The 18957-nt window shown below is 43.9% G+C and overlaps 1 protein-coding gene across 6 annotated transcripts in view; it reads right to left on the bottom strand.

Moving 5' to 3' along the window:
- Positions 1 to 18957, bottom strand: part of LOC128119038 (prolow-density lipoprotein receptor-related protein 1-like) — a 54882-nt gene that overhangs the window by 30383 nt on the left and 5542 nt on the right. For 2 of the 6 annotated variants that reach the window (XM_052752027.1, XM_052752030.1), the window contains exons 3-13: positions 18253 to 18372; positions 17395 to 17634; positions 16425 to 16538; positions 14143 to 14262; positions 11936 to 12061; positions 11168 to 11371; positions 9068 to 9239; positions 8599 to 8767; positions 7538 to 7763; positions 6238 to 6363; positions 3421 to 3645 (exon numbers count right to left, since the gene is read on the bottom strand). In XM_052752027.1, coding sequence (XP_052607987.1) covers positions 3421 to 3645; positions 6238 to 6363; positions 7538 to 7763; positions 8599 to 8767; positions 9068 to 9239; positions 11168 to 11371; positions 11936 to 12061; positions 14143 to 14262; positions 16425 to 16538; positions 17395 to 17634; positions 18253 to 18372 — 1842 coding nt within the window. The remainder of the gene's footprint in view (positions 1 to 3420; positions 3646 to 6237; positions 6364 to 7537; positions 7764 to 8598; positions 8768 to 9067; positions 9240 to 11167; positions 11372 to 11935; positions 12062 to 14142; positions 14263 to 16424; positions 16539 to 17394; positions 17635 to 18252; positions 18373 to 18957) is intronic. The other 4 variants (XM_052752028.1, XM_052752031.1, XM_052752029.1 and 1 more) reach the window with 3 other exon arrangements.

Below are 18957 nucleotides of genomic sequence, written 5' to 3'. Positions count from 1 at the left end.
GAATACTTCTCATTCCATTTTAACCACGTCACATGGTAGCTTGGAAGCTGGCATTGTGGGAGTATTTACACCATGAAAACAGTCTGTACAACACATCTGAGTGTATGTTTTGGGATTCCTTGTTGGTTGTGTTTTGTTCTCTAGACTAGAGGTGGATAAATAATTGACCTTGGGCCAAATTTGGTCCACTGCCTTTTGATATAGGTAACTTTCCATGGAATATAGCTAGCAATTCACACATTGTATAATGCTGTTTTCATGATACAATGACAACTATCCACCAAACATGGCGGTTACTCTTTGGCACTTCATACAAAGTTTGTGAACCTTAGTCTTAAGAAAAGCATGGTGGGTGGAGGGGCTTGCCACCAAGTCTGATGACCCGAGTTCGATCCCTGGAACCCACATGGTCGAAGGAGAGAACGGATTCCTGAAAGCTTTCCTCTGAGCTACTCACATACATGGCCCATGTGCATGAACACCCATGTACACACACACACACACACACACACACACACACACACACACACACACACACACGCCACAAAATAAATGTAAAGGAAGTAAAAATGTTACCAGTACTGATTCCACTTACATGTGAAATTAATTAAACCCTAAATATCCAACAAATCCAATAATCCAAGAATCATTTTCAAGTACTTATAATAATTATTGAGGTCATCCAAACCACCCTTTAGGGCACTGATGAGCTAATTCCATTATGTCTTCATCAGTCCGCCTTTGTTTCACTTGTTTATGGAAACGAAAGTGTGAAATAGTACTCAAGTCAAAACTACTCTTCCACAGCTTTACCAGAGAGAGTGTTCAATCTTAGGTTTAAAAAAATTATAGATTGTGTATTATTCATCAGTAAGCTTTACTATAAGCATATGCCAGGGAATATGCACACACATTTCTTTCTCCTATTATGTTTTTGTTCTTGTTTTTTGTTGTTGTTGTTTTGTTTTGTTTTTGTTTTTTTAGTCATTGCAACAAGGTATCAGAGGTGGGATAAAAAGTAATGAAAGAAGAGTTTATTCTGGCCCGTGGCTTAGTCTACAGCCATTTGTCTCCAATGCTTCTGGGCCTCTATGTGGTAAGGCAGGACAAGGCGGCAGAGTGCATGTAGTGGAAACAAAGTGGTTTACCCCACCATGGCCAGGAAGTTGGCAGGGTGAAGACAGGTTGTCCCTTCCAAGGCATATCCCCAGCAGCCTACTTCCCTCAGCCAGGCTCCGACTTCTCACAGTCCATTCATTTCTGAACTCCTCCCTGGTTTCATCTATTGAAGTTAGCATCCTAATGATTAGATCTTAGCAATGCCACCAGGAAGCCAAGACTTCATGCAACATATGACTGGGTCAAGGGTGGGGCTCATTTCCTATCCAAACTGTAGTACACAGAGAGCCAGATGTTAACACATCGACTTTGCCGCACATCTACTGGGCATGATAGGAAGAACACAAAGTTAACTGCCAAGAGAGTAGATAAACACATGAATGGTGACTCTGAGTGAGGGGGTGGGGTGTCATGGGGGTGGGGTGTCATGGGGGTGGGGTGTCATGGGGGAGGGGTGCTTTGGGGTGGGGTGTCATGGGGAAAGCAGTACACACCACACAGGGCTTAATGTGCCACTTGTTCTTCCTTTAGGGTGGGGTCATTCCTTTACTGCATCATAACCTCTCACAGGAGGAACTTCTGTAAGGTTAGGTCAAAATTCCCTCCATATCTGTGAAGTCATTCTTGCCCAAGCTCAATGCTCTCTCTCCTCTGTCAGATGCTGCAATTGACAGGAAACGCTCATTCTTCTACTGAATGATGGATTTCATCTTTGCCCTTTGCAGACTTGAGGTTGAAAACCTACTTGCCAGGTTCACAGGACTCCTTTGAACAACGTCACATCGGTACTTAAAGAGATAGACTATGAAGTCCTCTCATTTTTCACTGAGAATTTTTAACTGGACTTTTTTCTTTGCCTCAGTTTTCCACTTTAGCATAAGAGTAATGAGCCCAACAGAAAACACTGATATCAGGACACTTAACTGTACTGATGGGTTTTAAGGAGGCCACATAATTCATGAACACATCTGGCTAGCAGGAATGATACTGTTGTCTTTGCTATGTTTTTAACAACTGCACCAGTTTGGTTGGATCTTGAATACCCCACTGTGGTTCATATGCTAGTGCCTTGATGCCCAGCCTGTGGAGCTACTGGGATGCTGTGGGACTTTTAATGGATGAGGGCCAACGGGAGGTAATCAGGTAACTGGGAATATGTGCCCTCAAAGTGTCTGTGAGTATCCAGTCTCTTCCTTTTCCTTTCTTTTTCTCTTTGACCTGGAAGTGAGAATTTGAAGTCCACAACTCACTTCCCACCCTTGGCATCCAGTACCACCACCAGAGGTCTAAAAACAGTGCATAAAGTTGAACGGACTAAGGGCTAAAACAAACTTGTTTTCTGACTTATTCATGCATTATTTGTTCAGTTCGGATTTTCTCTTTACAAATTGATCACCTTGGGCATTTATTATAGTTATGGAACGCTATCACTGCTCCGCAATAGAGCCAGTTCAGATTACACCTGCAGTCCTTGATAAAACTGCAACACAGAAGCCAATTAGGATGACCAGCCGGCGGGGAGAAGGTAGCATTTCCAATAAATGGGAAGACATTTGCAATCAGGCATCTCCCAGATAGCATTAGGTGCTGTCACAGTTAGCTGTCCTGAATGTTTCCTGACTGGGGCATGAGAAGTTGCTATTCACCAGCCATTGTACTTACCCAGTCCTCTGGGTGTCCTGTACAACCCCAAGGAAAGTGTCAAAGGAACGTCTCATAGTGAGACATTAGCCTTAGCGCTTGGCAGAGCACACAGGGACAGATGTTCAGAAATCGACTTACTCACCCTGGAGCTCGAGTCTCAGTTCTTTACAAAGGAGACGTTGCCTGTATTTAGGCAGAGTAAGGGGAGCTTGAGGGTGAGGTGCAGCATTTAGGAGTGTGGGAAGGGAAAGTATATATTGCCATATTAAGAAAATATCTTGCTTTTTCTCTCTGAAATCTGCATTGCAAATGACTTTTAAATTAGAATATGAAAAATCTGCAATGCAAAAACTGAAGAATGAAAGACTTTTTTTTTTTTTTCTGTTCTTCTCTGACTTAAGGCCAGGAAAGCAAATTAAAAAAAAAAAAAAAAAAAAAAACAAAGAACAAAAAACAAAACCCTTCTACCTCTATTTAGCCTGATGGCAGTGGTCATGTCTAAGAACAATGGGTCAATAACAGATACCACATTCAACTAGTCACACCTAGTCTTTGGCATGAAAATACATTCACATTAGGGATAGATACACTTTTTGGGCCCTACACATTTAGAACCAGAAAATAAAGGAAGAAAACAAGATGGCTACCGTGGCTCACCTGTATGCTGGGTCCAAATCTCTTGCTTTTGTCCCGAATATCCAGCTGAATAAACGAGATGTCCCTGGGCATTTGACCAATAGATGAAGTTCCTTTTCCAATCAATATCCAGTAAGTAGAGGTTCCCAGCATGCTCCTCAACTAGAGTTCTCTCTACAGCGGTTCCCATAGAGCTGACTTTCAACAAGTATAGACGTTTGCCAGAAGAAAACACAACTTTTAATTCTACGAAGGGAAGGAAGAGATTTGCTATTTGACCAGTTATCAGATGAATCCTGGGTTCCCTTCTGAGAGTAGCCTCATCTCAAGCTCAGGCACCCATACGAATGTCTTACATCCAGTGTCTTATATCCCTGCCTCTGCAGTACATGACCACGTGACCACGTGACTACCATAGCCTCTGAAGACATGGGTTGTTTGGGCAAATGCCAGTGTTACTTAGCTGTCCTGAGGCACTGGATATTTCTGTTTGTCCATGGAAGGGTAAGGCTGAATCACTGGGATGCTGCACTCCTTGACTTAATAATGTCTTGATACTAGAGATTTGTTATTTGTTTGTTTTTTCTTTCTTTCTTCCCAGAGACAGGGTTTCTCTGTGCAATCCTGACTGTCCTGGAACTCACTCTGTAGACCAGGCTGGCCTCGAGCTCAGACACCTGACTGTCTCTGCTTCCAGAGTGTTGGGCTTAAAGGTGTGCATCATCGCTGCCCAGTTACTAAAGAATTTTTTAATGCTTTCTCTTATTCAAAAAAAAAAGTTGAGTATGTGGGTTTAACAGCACACAATATATAATGCTAAAAATTGAATCTGAGCTGATTACTTAGCAACTACAGCTTATTCCACCATGGTTTCATTTAAAGCTGGCCCTGTGAACTGTGTTTTTAAAAATAAGTTGGAGCACAAACATATTTACATGATTTATTCTTCTTAAAACTTTTATCCAGTCATGATGGGGAAACCCACAGAGACAGCTGGCCTTATCCTCTCTGAGAAGTGGATGAGGGGGGTGAGGTGGGGTGTGGGGGAGAGGGAGGAGGAGAGGGAGAAGGAACTGTGGTTGGTATTTAAAATGAAAAAAAAAACTTTTAAATAAAAATGAAAAAAACTTTCATGTCCTAGTTTTAAAAGCCAATTGGTTGGGTAGAAAGAGTCAAAAGATTGTATAGACTTTAATATCTTAGTGATAAAACAGAAACATGGAGAATTTGTGTTAACAATACCAGACTAAAACAATGTCCAAGCAGAGACTCTGCTTAAAAACAAAGTCAGGATATGTAATAGGGATCATAGAAGACACTTCTATTAATTAACTTATAAAATTTTCATGTAAACCTGAATTATGCTTGCTATTTTATGCCTTAAAAATCCAATCCAACTGTCCAGTAATAGATGAACTAGATTCATAAAGTAGAATATCACTTAGCCTTCAGAAGGAATGAAATGACTTGGCAGGTACAAGTGCCTGGCATGCAAGCCTGAGAGTCTGAGTTCCATCCCTGTGGCCCACAAAAAGGTGGAGGGACAGAACCAGCTCACCAACCTGTCCTCTGATGGGCACATGCACATGGCAGCGCATATGCACTCCTTCTCACAATATAACAAACAAAACTGAAAAATAAATAGGATGAAGTCAGGAGCTGTGGTGCACACTGGTGATCACAACACTCAGGAAGCCGAGGCACAAAGACTGTGAATTTGGGGCCAGCACAAGCCACAGAGTAAATGCAAAGCCACCCCAGATTGTATGTCCAGACCCGTTTCAAAAGTCGAAAGGGTGTGTGTATGAGATTCGGATCACACGCTAGAACATAGAGTTATAACATTGTACTGGCTCGTTCTGTGTCAACTTGACACAAGCCGGAGTCATCAGAGAGGAAGGAGCCTCAGTTGAGGAAATGCCTCCATAAGACAGTGAGCAATGGGGGAGGGCTTAACCCATGGTGGGTGGTGCCATCCCTGGGCTGCTGGTCCTGGGTTCTATAAGAAAGCAGGCTGAGTAAGCCATGGGAAGCAATCCAGTAAGCAGCACCCCTCCATGGCCTCTGCATCAGCTCCTGCCTCTAGGTTCCTGCCCTGTTTGAGTTCCTATCCTGACTTCCTTTGATGATGAACAGCAAAACGGAAGTATAAGCCAAATAAACACTTTCCTCCCCAACTTGCGTTTTGGTCGTGGTGTTTTATCACAGCAATAGAAACCCTAAGACAAACATCAAAGATGCTATTCTAAGGGAACTACACCAGGGTCAAATATCCCACAATTCACCAAATATGGTACCTAGAATAGGCAAGTCCACACAGACAGAAAATAAAAATGGTGATTGGCAGGGGAAAGTGAGTAGAATTAATATCTAAGGTTCAAAGAGTATCATTTAGGAAGATGAAGTTCTAGAAATGGATCTTGGTGAAGGTTGCACAGAAACATGAATGCATCTCATGTCACCATACAATTAAAAATGGTTAAATGTTAGGTTTTTGTTAGGTAGTTTATCACTATCACAAAACTAAATCTAGGGTACCAGGAATGGAGGTGCACACCTTTAATCCCAGCACTTGGGAGGCAGGGGCAAGAAGAACTCCGTGATTTTTAAGACCTGTCTAGTCTATTTAGTGAGTTCTTTGCCATTCAGGGATGCACAGTGAGACCAGATCTCAAAACAATCAAAAAGAAATGGAATCAAGTTGTTTTTGACAACAAACTGGTCATCAACGGAGCGTGTCGGAACAGAGTGGTTGATTCAGAAACGGAATCTGCCTTATGTCCAGGCTAACCTGGAGCAAGTCTTCTTGAACTGTACCCATTTCACCAGGGAACTTACCACTGCATGTACCAGAAGGTAAAAGAAACAGTCCCTCTGGACAGACACACTTGTAGCCCTTGCGATGGATGGGGGACAGGAGGCATAGGTGACTGCAAGAACCTGGAACACACGCAGAGTGTCTGCCTGTTTAAACAGAACCAGGAGACATCGTTTCAGATTCTCTGTCCAAACCATTCAAAACTCAGTCTCGAAGAAGTAAGATGGTCTACCTTAAGAGGAGTCCAAATACACTTGTCACTTTCCATGGGAGTGCTGACCTTTGAACTATGCTGGTCTCCTGACTGGCTGTCAGACAAGTATCTACGAGTCTTACTATAGGGCCAACAAACTTTAACCAACTGTACCTGCTCCCTTGGAGTTTAGACAGAATGAGTATCCCATTGGTTTACTGGGAGACTCCCTTAAAGGGATCATTATTCTCCACCATGGTTAGTTTCTAAGACACACTTAGCCTGGTGTGGTGATGCATGCCTTTGATCCCAGCACTCAGGAGGCAGAGGCGTGAGTACAAGACCAGCCTGGTCTACACACTGAGTTCCAGGACAGCCGGAACTACATAAAGAGATCTTGTCTCATAAAAAAAAACAAAAAATAAAAGTAAATAAAATGACGCATTACACAGCAGCATCTGAGCTGACTATGATGTACAATTCATGTTAACAAAGGCTTTTAATTCCTCCCTGGTGAACTTTTTATTTCCATCTAGAAGCCAGATACCAGGCTTTGTTCCATTTCCCCTTATTAGTCCAGACGTCATTGATTATAATCCCCACCCTCTGTGGACAGCTTATGTGTTCTTTTTCTTAATTATTTTTTAAGATTCACTTATTTTATTACTTTTTTGTGTATAAGTGTTTTGCCCACATGCATGCATGTGCACCACACATGTGCCTGGTGTCTGAGGAGGTCAGAAGAGGGCATTGGATCCCCTGGGATTGGAGTTACAGACAGTTGTGAGCCACAAATCAGGTGATGAGGGTTGAACCTGGGCCCTCTGGAAGAGCAGCTGGTGCTCTTAATTGCTGAGCCAACTCTCCAGCCCAGAGCTTATATTTTCAATGCTCCAGACCCTAAAAGTCCAGAGGATGCTCTAGCCAGGCACAGGGCACTGGACTTGGAATGAGCTTCCCCATGGTGATTCTGATCTGCTCCCCATACTTAGAAGTCCTATGTACAACTGGAAGGAGAAGAGATTTGAACACATCCCTGCCTCAAAACAGCAAGTTTCAACCCCAGGCTGAGGTCTCATCTTGGGCAGTTCCCATCTCAGCAATTCAGAAGCAAGTGGTTCACTTACTCTTGGGTTGCTGGGACTTGTGGAGGACTGAGAGAGCAGACACGGAGGCCTGGAGCAACACCTCTCTTTCCTTTGGACTGCTGAGTGAGGTACGAATCAGTTGAGTTTGGTTTGCCCAGAAGAAAGCGTTCTCAAACACAGCCAAGCCAACGGGGTCTTCATCTTCCACAAATATCCCAGGAAAGGCGTACCTCCTACTGCCGTCCACTTTCATTGTCTCTATGGACTGAAGGATTAGAGTCCTGTGAGTTAGAGATAGCATCTGCAGGCACTGCTGATGTGACTGTCACCAGGGATTTCTGAACACTGATTAAACATCCCCGTGACATCAAACCGATAGGGAGGAATTCATCTAAGATTGTGGAGTCTACTGTCGAAGTCAGCACAATTGAGTGGTTCTCGTTCAGACTTTAGTTACTATCCCATGTGCTCTACCTCCAGACATGGTACCAATGCTGTTCACTCTGTCCTGTGATTGCCGTAAAAGGTGGGTGTTTTATGTACTCTCAGAGAGAGCGAGGAATGCTTACAGAAGCATCCTAATCAGCCTAAAATCACAACGAGGAAATGAGACTTGAAAATGTGACTCACCAGGCTGGGAGCCTCTGCTTTTAGTCACTATGTCATAATGACCTTTTCGTTTGTCACTTCCCAAATTGGGATGTTATAAACTGCAACATTAGGCCTTGGAAACATGAGTACAGGGCTCGAAAGTGCCTAAGTAACCATACGCTTCTATGGAAGTTCCCAGAAATCTTAAAAAACATCTTGTATCATGGGTACAACATAAATCATAACCTTTATAACTGCAGAAATTTAGCACTGTTGGGCTATAGAGTATGTAAAAAAGAAAAAAAGCACACCCAGTCTCCCAAGCTGTTGGGACAGTCTGCTCTACTCAAAGACACTCTGCAATTAAACCTTGCTTTTCTTGTTTTTGCAACACAAATTACTTCGTGGAGTTAATGCTAGACATCAGAGAAGAGTGTGCATATCTGTAGACCCATTCCCGGCTCCTAGCAAAAGAGAGTCCCCATTTCTTCCGGGCCTATCTATAGTACCTCTCTATAGCCATGGATCCAGTAGAGTCTGCCAGTCACGTGGTCCAGTGTCAGTCCTAAAGGCTCCTCTGTGGTCACCACTGTTAGTACCTTTCTGTCAGAGCCATCCATTCCTGCGGTCTCAATGGTCTTTACCCCATTCTTGCCTCGATTTACCCAATACAAATACCTGCAAGCAGCAGGAATACACAGTTTTCAAAAATGCCCTCATGTGCATACACATACTCTTCTCAACAATTCCCTTAGCTCTCTCCTGTGAGCTTTGTCTCTGTCCTGCTACCCAAAGCTGCAGAGCTCAGCTCCCGTATTCATCAGGCATGGAAAGTTTGGCTACATGAAATTCAGTCTAAGATGCACAAATCAGAATGTTGTGGCACAAATGAAATCTTAAGGCTGGCGTGCATTCTTCTTAAGTATGTAAAGTGCCAAGAGATTTCGGGGTACATGCCAAGAGAAACACTCTACTTACTTCTTTGCAGGAAACACCACTAGCTCCTCTGGCACGAGATCCTTTTCCAAGATTTTGACATAGCCTCTGCCATCACTTAAGCCAGCACAGATGACCCTCGCAGAGCTACTAGCCCAGTACAACTGTCCCGTGAACCAGTCCAGAGAAATACTGCTCACGGGTGGAAGTTCTGCTGACAGGAGACAGAGTTACGCCTGCAGTTTTCCATGCCTGTGCTTACCTTGAAAACAGTCTTTGACACGACTCTTCAACAACCGATTTGGCTCTATATGATGGGGCAGAGAGGACGCAGGGAATAATGGCCAGAGGTATTCCATGGAGTCTCTAACATGCATGGAGGACCCAAGGAGAAGCACAACCAAAGAATGAGAGTGTGTGGCCTCAGCTCAGACACTGGTCACCCCAGAGGTCTCTGGGAATCACTCTGTCTGTCACCATGCTTGCTGCGCCATGCCCTTCTTCATTGTGCCACCTAGTTAATCCCCACCCTTACCTAGTGAGACAAATTCTGGCTAGTGCCCTTATCTTAGAGAGGCAGGCCAAAGGAGTTAAGACCCGGGTTCAAATACCTAGTGATGGGAAGGCTCTGGCTTAAGGGTACATCCCAAGATTTATATACTTCTTAAAAGCGCTCTCATGAGAGGACCCTAAGAGGGACATGCATGGATTGACCAAGGAAGGAGAAAGGATTAAGATCTTCTGGGTAAACTCGGAGGGACAAGTAGAGGGAGGGGATGGGAGCTGGGAACATGAGGGTTTGAGATGGCCAAGTTGGGGGAGGGATGGAGAAAGAGTGCAATGAAAGAGATATCTTGACAGAGTGAACCATTAAGGCGTTAGGGAGAAATCTGGAACTAGGGAAATGACCAGGAATTCAAAAGGATATCCCCAGCTAAGAGTCATAGCAATGGTGGACAGGGTGCTTGAACTAGCTTTCCCCTTCACTCAGATTGGTGCCCACTCTAATTGTCATCAGAGAACCTGCACCCAGTGACTGATGGAAGCAGATGCAGGGACCCACAGCCAAGCACTGGGCTGAGCTCCTGGAGTTCAGTTGAAGAGATGGAGGAGGGATTACAAGAGCAAGAGATGGAGGAGGGGTCAGGATCATGATGGGGAAACCACAGAGACAGCTGATCCAAGCTATTGGGAGCTCATGGACTCTGGACTGACAGCTGGGGTGCCTGCATGGGACTGAACTAGGCCCTCTGAATGTGGATGACAGTTGTGTGTCTTGATGTGTTTGTGGGTCCTCTGACAATGAGACCAGGATTATCCCAGGTACACGAACTGGCTTTTTAGAGCCCATTTCCTATGGTGCAATGCCTTACCATGATGGTAGGGGGCGGGGTAGGGGAGCTTGGTCCTGCCCCAACTTGGTATGCCAGCCTGTGTTGACTACCCAAAGGAGGCCTTACCCTCATGAGGAGCGGATGGGGGTGGGATGAGGGGGGTGGGAGTGGAAGAAAGCGAAGGAGGGGGAACAGGGGTTGGTATGTAAAAAAAAATTAAATAAAAAAAGCACTCTCATGCACATAACAAGCAATGTTCTGTGATGCTCTTATTGAGTCAGCCCACCACATTTGTGTCTCACATTGGGATTTTATATATTCTTATGCTTCATAACAGGTAAGTCATAAAAGCTTGCCCATCTATGGATATAGATCAGATATAGATATAGATACTTCTTACAGTATGCTTAAGTAAAGTTGTGAGTTGAACATGGGATGTATCACAAAGAGCCAATAGGTTAAAGGCTTGGTTCCCTTTGGTCCCCTAATACCTTGTGGGCATTATTGTTTGCAGGTAGTAGAAACCTTTCAATGAGGGGTCTAATATGATGTTTTAGTTCATTGGGAGGGTCCACTTGAAGGTAAATATAGGATGATGTTCTTGTCCTCTCTCCCTTTGCTTCCCAGCTGTCATGGAGTGAGCAGCTTTCTCCCCTACACTTCCACCATGATATGCGCCTAATTGACCACCCCCAAAATTTAAACTCAAAAAAACCTTTTCTCTTGTTTAAGGTTGGCGATCCCAGGGATTTTGTATCAGTAACATAAGAAGCTATAAGAAGTTAAATTTTAATGCCAAAGAACATACCTGGGTAGAGGGGAACAGAGTTTGGCTTCCCAAAGGTGAACACATTCAAGACTTTATCTACCCAGAAGTACATGTTTCTATTCAGGTCATAAGCAACAGAACTGGGCCTTGATTGTACAGGGATCAGCATCTCATAGACACCCGTTCTTCGGTGCAGGATACCAAGTTCTTTATCTGCTGCTATGAGAATTTTAACATCATCATCTGTAGTAGAAGGAGATAGTAACAAATTATTCTGGAGCTTTCTTTTACATCTTTCCCCCTAACTACAGTTGTTAGTCCTTCTTCTATACCTAAGTCTGCTTATTCCTAAAGCATAGGCTGAGCACACTCCGAGGAGATTTGTGAGCTGTCTTGGTGCCTCCTTTCCCCAATCCCAGAACTTTAAAGCTAATTGTTGGAACATTCTTGCCTTACTTGATTTCAGATTAAGTTGCTCACCTAGGCAGAACTCTAATACATGCTTGTCACATAGTAGTCACATGTGGGCAACCCCGAGGCAAAGGAGCATGGGCCACATTAAAACTCAACTGGTTGATTATCTGGAGCACCTAATTCTATTGCCTACAGAGTAACTATGTCATCTTAAAGACACTCAATGCAACTGACATTCTGGTTAGGCAATGTCAATCATAGTAGCAGCTTCTTTGGAATGAAAAGCATCACATCTAGTACTAAACCTTAAAATAAATAATCAGGCTCACTTCCCTCTATAATTACTATTAAGAACAGAGCAGAAACTGGGCTTGCTTTGACTATAGAACTCACCTGTAACTCGACAGTCTGTGCCATTGTAGAGCTGATGACCTTGAATACAGCCACAAGAATAAGAGCCTGGTGTGTTCTGACATAGTTGGCTACAAGGACCATATGCCAGAGAGCACTCGTCTATATCTGGTGACAGAGAGTCCTAAGTTAGAGATGACTTGGGAATTAGAGCTTCAGTATTTTAGTGTACAGAAGTTACTGGCTCACTACAGAGTTCCCACTTGTGTGGATATAAATTAGCAGAAGCTACAGGACAGGGAACCCTGCTGTTTGGCTGGCATAAAACACAATCTGTGTGAATCTAGCAACATTCATCTGCCAGTCACACCAGAATCTGTTTCAGAATGACACGTGTCAGGGCCTAGAGATCACTATTCATGCCACAGAGTGTTTCATCTAAGAGGATGGAAAAGGACATGTTCACAGACATGATACCAAATTGAGCTAAGGTACAATTGGTTTTCAGAGCCTCTGGTCACCAACTAAGCTTGGTGACACTCACCCATTAGCCCAGTACTGGGGAGATAGAAACAGGAAAATCAGGAGTTCGAGTTCATGTTCAACTACATCGTAAGTTCAATTCTATCCCGTACTACACGAGACAAATAGGACTCTTCATCAGCTAAACGACAAAACTGTGAGAGATTTGTGTATTTGTAATAGAAAGGAAAATGGTTCCTTGGGGGATATTTTAGGAAAACATTATTCCTCCTAAACCACATAAACCTAAGTCATAATACTTTTCAGTCCCAGGAGTATAATTGATGTATAGCTACAGTCAAGCTCGTAACCAGCCAAGCCTTGCCATGAATCAGAACCCAAAAAGTGTGCTGCAACTCTACCTGGATGCTTCTGAGGGCCATGACCAGCTTCTAATTAAGAATTAATAAATCTAATAATTTAAAGTATTGGTTTAATTTAAACAATAAGATGAATTAAATTTAATTACTACAATCTATTTGATTTTAATTATAAGTAATGAACTTCAAAGTAGGTTCATAACATCTCTTGATGACATCTTAATATAAAAGCCATTGTAGAACATGATTTTAAAGTTTCTATATAGCCTTCCCAGATGGGTAGGCCTGCAGGTCCATCATGAAGAAAAGTCTCAGTATAGAGATAGGGCTCAGAGCAGAGCTCAGCCTGTCTTGCATGTGAACACATTCAACACAGCAGATCCTCTATTCTTGCATTACGTTTCAACCTAAATTATCATCCTGTATTTATAGATAGGTGTTATAGGTTACCAGTCATATGTTTTTCTTATTATTAAGAATAATGAGGACATGTAAATTATATTTTAGTCATCCTGTTCCATAATCCCATTTTACAAAAGAGAGAAATGAAAACCGAGGGCTGAATGGCCTGGAGAAGGTCAGCTAAAAGGGACAAGTGAATTAAAAAAAAAATACAACATACTTTAAGTCCACAATCTGTCCAGCCTTGGTTGCAGAGACCTGGGGATTGGCCATGAAGTAACAAGGATATTTGTTCAAGGACAGAAACTCTTTGAACTCCATAAGGTAGGACACTACACTTAGTACTTTGTCTTTGGTCAATATTTGGCTTGCAATTCCCACAAACTGGAATAATAATTAGAATTGACAAGGAAATTAGAATTTTGTTCCTGGTGGAAATACGTGTGCTCCAACCATTCCACAGGGATTCAAATTTATATTCCTACAGCAATAGCCATGATAGTGTTGTTCGTGATCACACACACACACACACACACACACACACACACACACACACACACAAGCAGAAACAACCCAAATGCACCATTAATAGCTAAATAGGTAAAATTCGGTACAAGCATAAGATAGAATGACATTCAGCTTTTAAAAGGAAGGGAACACTGACACATAGATGAACCCCAAAGATATGTGACACACAAAAGGACAAACACTGTGTGACCCCACTTCTATGGCAGTTCGCAGAATACACAAATTCACAGAAACAGAAAGTCAGGAGAGGTTACCAGAAGCTAAGACGTATGGGGCATAGGGAGTTATTGTTACATAGACAGAGAATTTCTGTTTGGAATGATGAAAAGATTGAGAAATGCATGGTGGTGACAGGTGTACATTATAAATGTAAACATCAACAACAGGACAATTAAAACAGCTAAAATGCTAAAATTCATGTCTACATGTCGCCACGATAAGAATGTTTCTAAAGAATGAGCCCAGGTGAGCTCTGACCTCCACAGCTCCATCCATCAGGCTGTAACTGCCACCCTGATGTGCAGGAACACTGGACACCCCAGTGGGTATCACTGCATAGCCCCTCACAGCCACCATTCAGCAAGGAACAGTTTTTACCTGTAGGGACAAGGCAGCAGTCAAAACAACTGAGCTCAGTGGAGATTAACGCTTTATAAACCATGTTGTATCATAGACCTTCTGTGCTGGGTGAGGAACAGATGACCACTTGAGACAACCTTTGACCCTGTCCTCTCACCTGGGAGTATGGGGCTGAGAAAGATAAGAAACCCAGGAGTAGGGCAGCAGCGTTTCTTTCCAAACTGCCAGGTAGACAGTTTCAAGTGCTGGTGTATTTATTGTCCTTCTATAGAAAATCCAGGACCTTATTATGTGTTTCCTGTGGGGTCCATGGGTAATGAGGACATTTGGCCCCATATATTATATTTATGAATACAATGAGTTATCTATGTCAGACTCCAAACCTATACTTGGTTTGGTCATTAGTGCTTTGAGTTACTCTTAGTTGTGTTCCTATAGGACCAAGTTTCTTCAGAAGCCTTTAGGGGAGTCAGATGACAAAAATGACTTAAGGTGAGATGCCCACTTTCCCTTCTTGTACTGGCTAGTTCTGTGTGTCAACTTGACACAAGTCAGAGTCATCAAGAAGGAGCCTCAGTTGAGAAAATGCTTCCATGAGATCAAGCTGTAAGGCGTTTGTTTGTTTTTGTTTTTTGTGTTTTTTTTCAATTAGTGACCAGTGGGGGAGGGCCCACTGTGAGTAGTGCCATCCCTGGGCTGTTGGTCCTGGGTTCTATTAAAAAAAAAAAAACAGACTGAGCAAACCAGAGGAAGTAAGCATGTAAGAAGCACCCCTCCATGGCCTCTGCATCAGCTCCTGTCTCCAGGTTCCTGTCCCGACTTCCTTTGGTGATGAACAACGATGTGGAAATATAAGCTGACTAAACCCTTTCCTCCTCAACTTGCTCTTTGATCATGGTGTTTCATCACAGAGATAGAAACCCTAAGGAGACACTTTTCTAGCAGAGCCAGCAGGGATTCTTCTAGTGAAAATCAGAAGATTAAAAAGTCAGTTACAGCCAGGTGATGGTGGTACATGCCTTTAATCCCAGCACTTGGGAGGCAAATCCCTGAGTTCAAGGCCAGCCTGGTATACAGATCAAGTTTCAAGACAGCCAGGGCTACACAGAGAAACCCTGTCTCAAAGGAAAAAAAAAATCAGAGTTACTTTTCAATAACCTCTCTCCTCACAGAAAACATGCTTTCTGAGGTTTTTCCTCAGTTAAATCCTTGGAGAATTCTATTTTACTTTTTCTTAAACAAATTGATTCATTCCTCCCCCAGACGTTTGCTAAATGGTTTCTATTGTTTTCACTGGTTTGGGGGTTTTCTTGTACTGGAGCTGCAGAGCTGTGTTGGGTCATATAAAATCCCCAAGCTGAAAGTCGAACACAAGCAGTTATGTGCACCAGGCTCAGCGAAGGTTCTCTAGAGAGGGATCTCTAGACAGGTGAAGTCTGAGGATGTTGCTACGGATGGCTGAGCCTCAGCTGAGGGTATGGCCCTTGTTGTGACATGGATAATACCAGCATTAGAGGGTACACTCCTGGCTTTATCCCAGACTTAAGAAGCAGTATAGTATTTAGATTTTTTTTTTTTTTTTTTTTTTTTTTGCTAACCCATCTCCTTAGAGCTACAACGTGAAAATAGCTCTTGAAATTTTGCAAGGTAGGGGATTTTGCTTATATTCACAAGACCAAAGCTAGGACCTCTAATGTAATAAGTGAAATGCAATGTAGTGAAATGTAAGGGACAAAGGTAATTGCCTGTGTATGACTTTCACTTTAAGCATAACTGCTAGGGTTGGCATCTGAAATGTCACCTACAGGCTCCCGTGTTTGAACGTGTGCTCCCTAGATAATGGTGCTATTTTAGGAAGCGTGGGACCTTTGGGACATGGGAACTAGCTAGCAGAAGTGGGCCAGTGGGGGCAGGTCTTTTACGGTTACAGCTCCATCCCCATTTCTCTGCATCCCCTTCTTCGGAGATGAGAAAAGCAGCAACCACACACCCATGATGCCCTGGGACGACCCGCCTCACCCCGCCTCTGACTGCCAGCCCCAATCCTTCCTCCCTTGATGGCTTCTGTCAGGGATTTTGGCACAGCCAGGCGAGTCGTAATTAATACAGTAAGGAAGACAGTAAGCTGCCTCCTCCCGGCTCCCCACCTCCCGTCTTGAGCTGAGGAAGCGGTTTCTTACCACACGTACTGAGTTCATCAGAACCATCTGTGCAGTCAGCTTCCCCATCACACATCCGAGATGCTGCGATGCATTTCCCTCCGTCACAGCGAACAGTGCCTTCTGGACAGGAGGCTGTGGAGGAAGTTGAACCGTCTTTTTCACTACTTACAGGGCAGAAATGGAGTCAGAGACAATTCTTTCTGTAGGTTATGTGTGGCAATATTTCCATAGCCCAAGCAATTCAAGGTTGGAGAGTAAAGCTCATCATTTTGAACTGATTTTTGTTGTTGTTGTTGTTGTTTTCTTCTTCAGAGAATTGGGGCTTTAGACTCAATCGTAAAAATAGCAAGACATCTGGGCACTCGATTGAAAGTGTGCTAAAGTTGACTGATGTGACTTTAAATAGTTGGAATTAAAATTGGACTAGAGTCAGTCACTTGACCCGAAATGAGTATTCCTTTGAAAACCACTAAATGGTACAAATGTTAGAAGCTGAGCATGTTAAAATTTGCAGCCTTAACTAACTCCACAATAGTTTGAGTGAGATTTTGGTTCACCAGGAAACCAGAGGTTCCGCTATCCTGGGGTTGGAGAGTGTCCAGAAGAGGAATGCAGTGCTCGCCACACTTTGGGGGTGGATTTCCCGCATTTTAGTGGGAGTTTTTTCACCGTCCGTGTTCGCTGTGAGAGAACAGCCATCATCTGCTGTTCGGCTCCCTGCCTAGACTGGTGCTCAGGTGTTCTATAGATTGCTCATCGGCACTGGGAACATTCTGGGAAGTGCTTATTTAGCACATACATTACAAGAGGTTTTACTTAAGCAGCCCTTGGGTTGCCATGGATAACTACGCATTGGCCACTGCTAGGGAGCATCCTGTTTTTAGATGAAGGATGGTAGCCTCAGTGACAGGGATTGAATGTAGCCAGTAAAAAGCAGCCCATGCACTACACCCTGCCCTTGAAACTTAAGTAGGGAAGCCAGACTCACCACAGTCCTCCTCATCCGAGGCATCCCCACAGTGATCGATGCCGTCACACCTCCAGCTGTTCAGGACGCATGCCCGGTTCCGGCATTGCCACTGCCCAGCCAAGCAATGGCTGTGGGGACAGTGTGCTTGTATGGACCCGTCTTCACAGTCCTGATGGCCGTCACAGTGTTCCCAAGCATCCCGACACTGAGCCTTTCCTGGACACTGGATTTTGTCATCCGGACACGCTGCCAAGCTCTCTGAAAGGAAGGAGCTAGGTGGGCAAGGCAGAACTGCTGGACTCTGATGGACATGCTTATTCAGGTCAGTACTATGGCCATGTCATGGACTTGGTCTATGAAACCACTGTCTAAGAGATGCTCGCTAGATGTCATTAGGGACATGGGTGTGACTTTCTGTACTCAAGTTTCTCCCCCAAAGAAGTTTTCAAAAAGTCAATAAAGCTAATAATTTTGGAAAAAGAAAAAGAAATGGGTCTAAGAGTCCCTTTTAACACCAAAGACAATATAACATCTGGCTTAGCCCACGCAGCCTCAGGCTATTCCATGGCTTACTTTCAGTTAGCGTTGATGATGCTGACACAAGGTGTGAGTGAGCGGAGAGATGATGGGCTGTTGATAGTAACTTGCACAAGGCTGATGGAATAGCCCGGTAAGTAAAAGCCCTTGCCCTAAGACTGTTGACATGAGTTCAATCACTGGGACCCACAGGGTGCAAGGAGAGAATCGGCTCCCCAGGTTGTCCTCTGACCTCCCCACCCATGGGATGGTGCACGGGGCACACACATGCATGTGCACCTGCACACACACATAACTAAGTAATAAATGGGTATAATTTGAAAAGTAAGTTGTACCTACCACAGTTAACCTCATCGGAGCCGTCTAAGCAGTCACGGGCACCATCACAAAGCCAGCTAGTAAGAATACACTTCCCATCATCACACGGCCAGGCGTGCAGGTGTCCAAGGCATGTTTCCTCTGCCGGCCAGAGTTGGAGTCAAGAACAGGCATGGAGGAAGATGGATTAGTCAGTTTGCTGGATTTCATGTCATGCGTTTTAAATAGCAAAGCAATCATTACTTCTAAGTTTGACACTGATCACAACCCTGAGCTTGCTGGCTCCCCTCACACTCCCGGAACAACCCTATGATATGACTTACTTCTCTCATTGCTGCGATAAAATACTCGACAGAAGCAACTTGAGAGAAGAAGAGATTATTTCAGTCCACGGTTTAATAAGGGATACCGTCCATCATGGCAGAGAAGGGGCCAGAGTGTGAGGTGGCTAGTCACAATGCATCCCCAGTCAGGAATCAGAGAGAGATGACCACTCATACTTGGCTCACTTGCTCCCTCCCCTCCCCCCCCTTTTATTCAGTCTGAGGCCCTAGTGCATGGGAAAGTGCCACCTACATTCAGGGTCAGTCTTTCCTCCTCAGGTAAACTCTGGAAATAGCATCCAGACATGCCCAGAAGCGTGCCTCCTGGACGATTCTAGAGCCTGTCAAGCTGAGAGTGAAGACTAACTGCTGTCTTTTAGAACACTGTAGTCTAGCAAAAGCT

Source organism: Peromyscus californicus, unplaced genomic scaffold, assembly GCF_007827085.1.
Source record: "Peromyscus californicus insignis strain IS unplaced genomic scaffold, ASM782708v3 Scaffold_23__1_contigs__length_62951481, whole genome shotgun sequence".
NCBI classification, from domain to species: Eukaryota; Metazoa; Chordata; class Mammalia; order Rodentia; family Cricetidae; genus Peromyscus; species Peromyscus californicus.
This window is presented reverse-complemented; position numbering and strand designations above follow the sequence as displayed.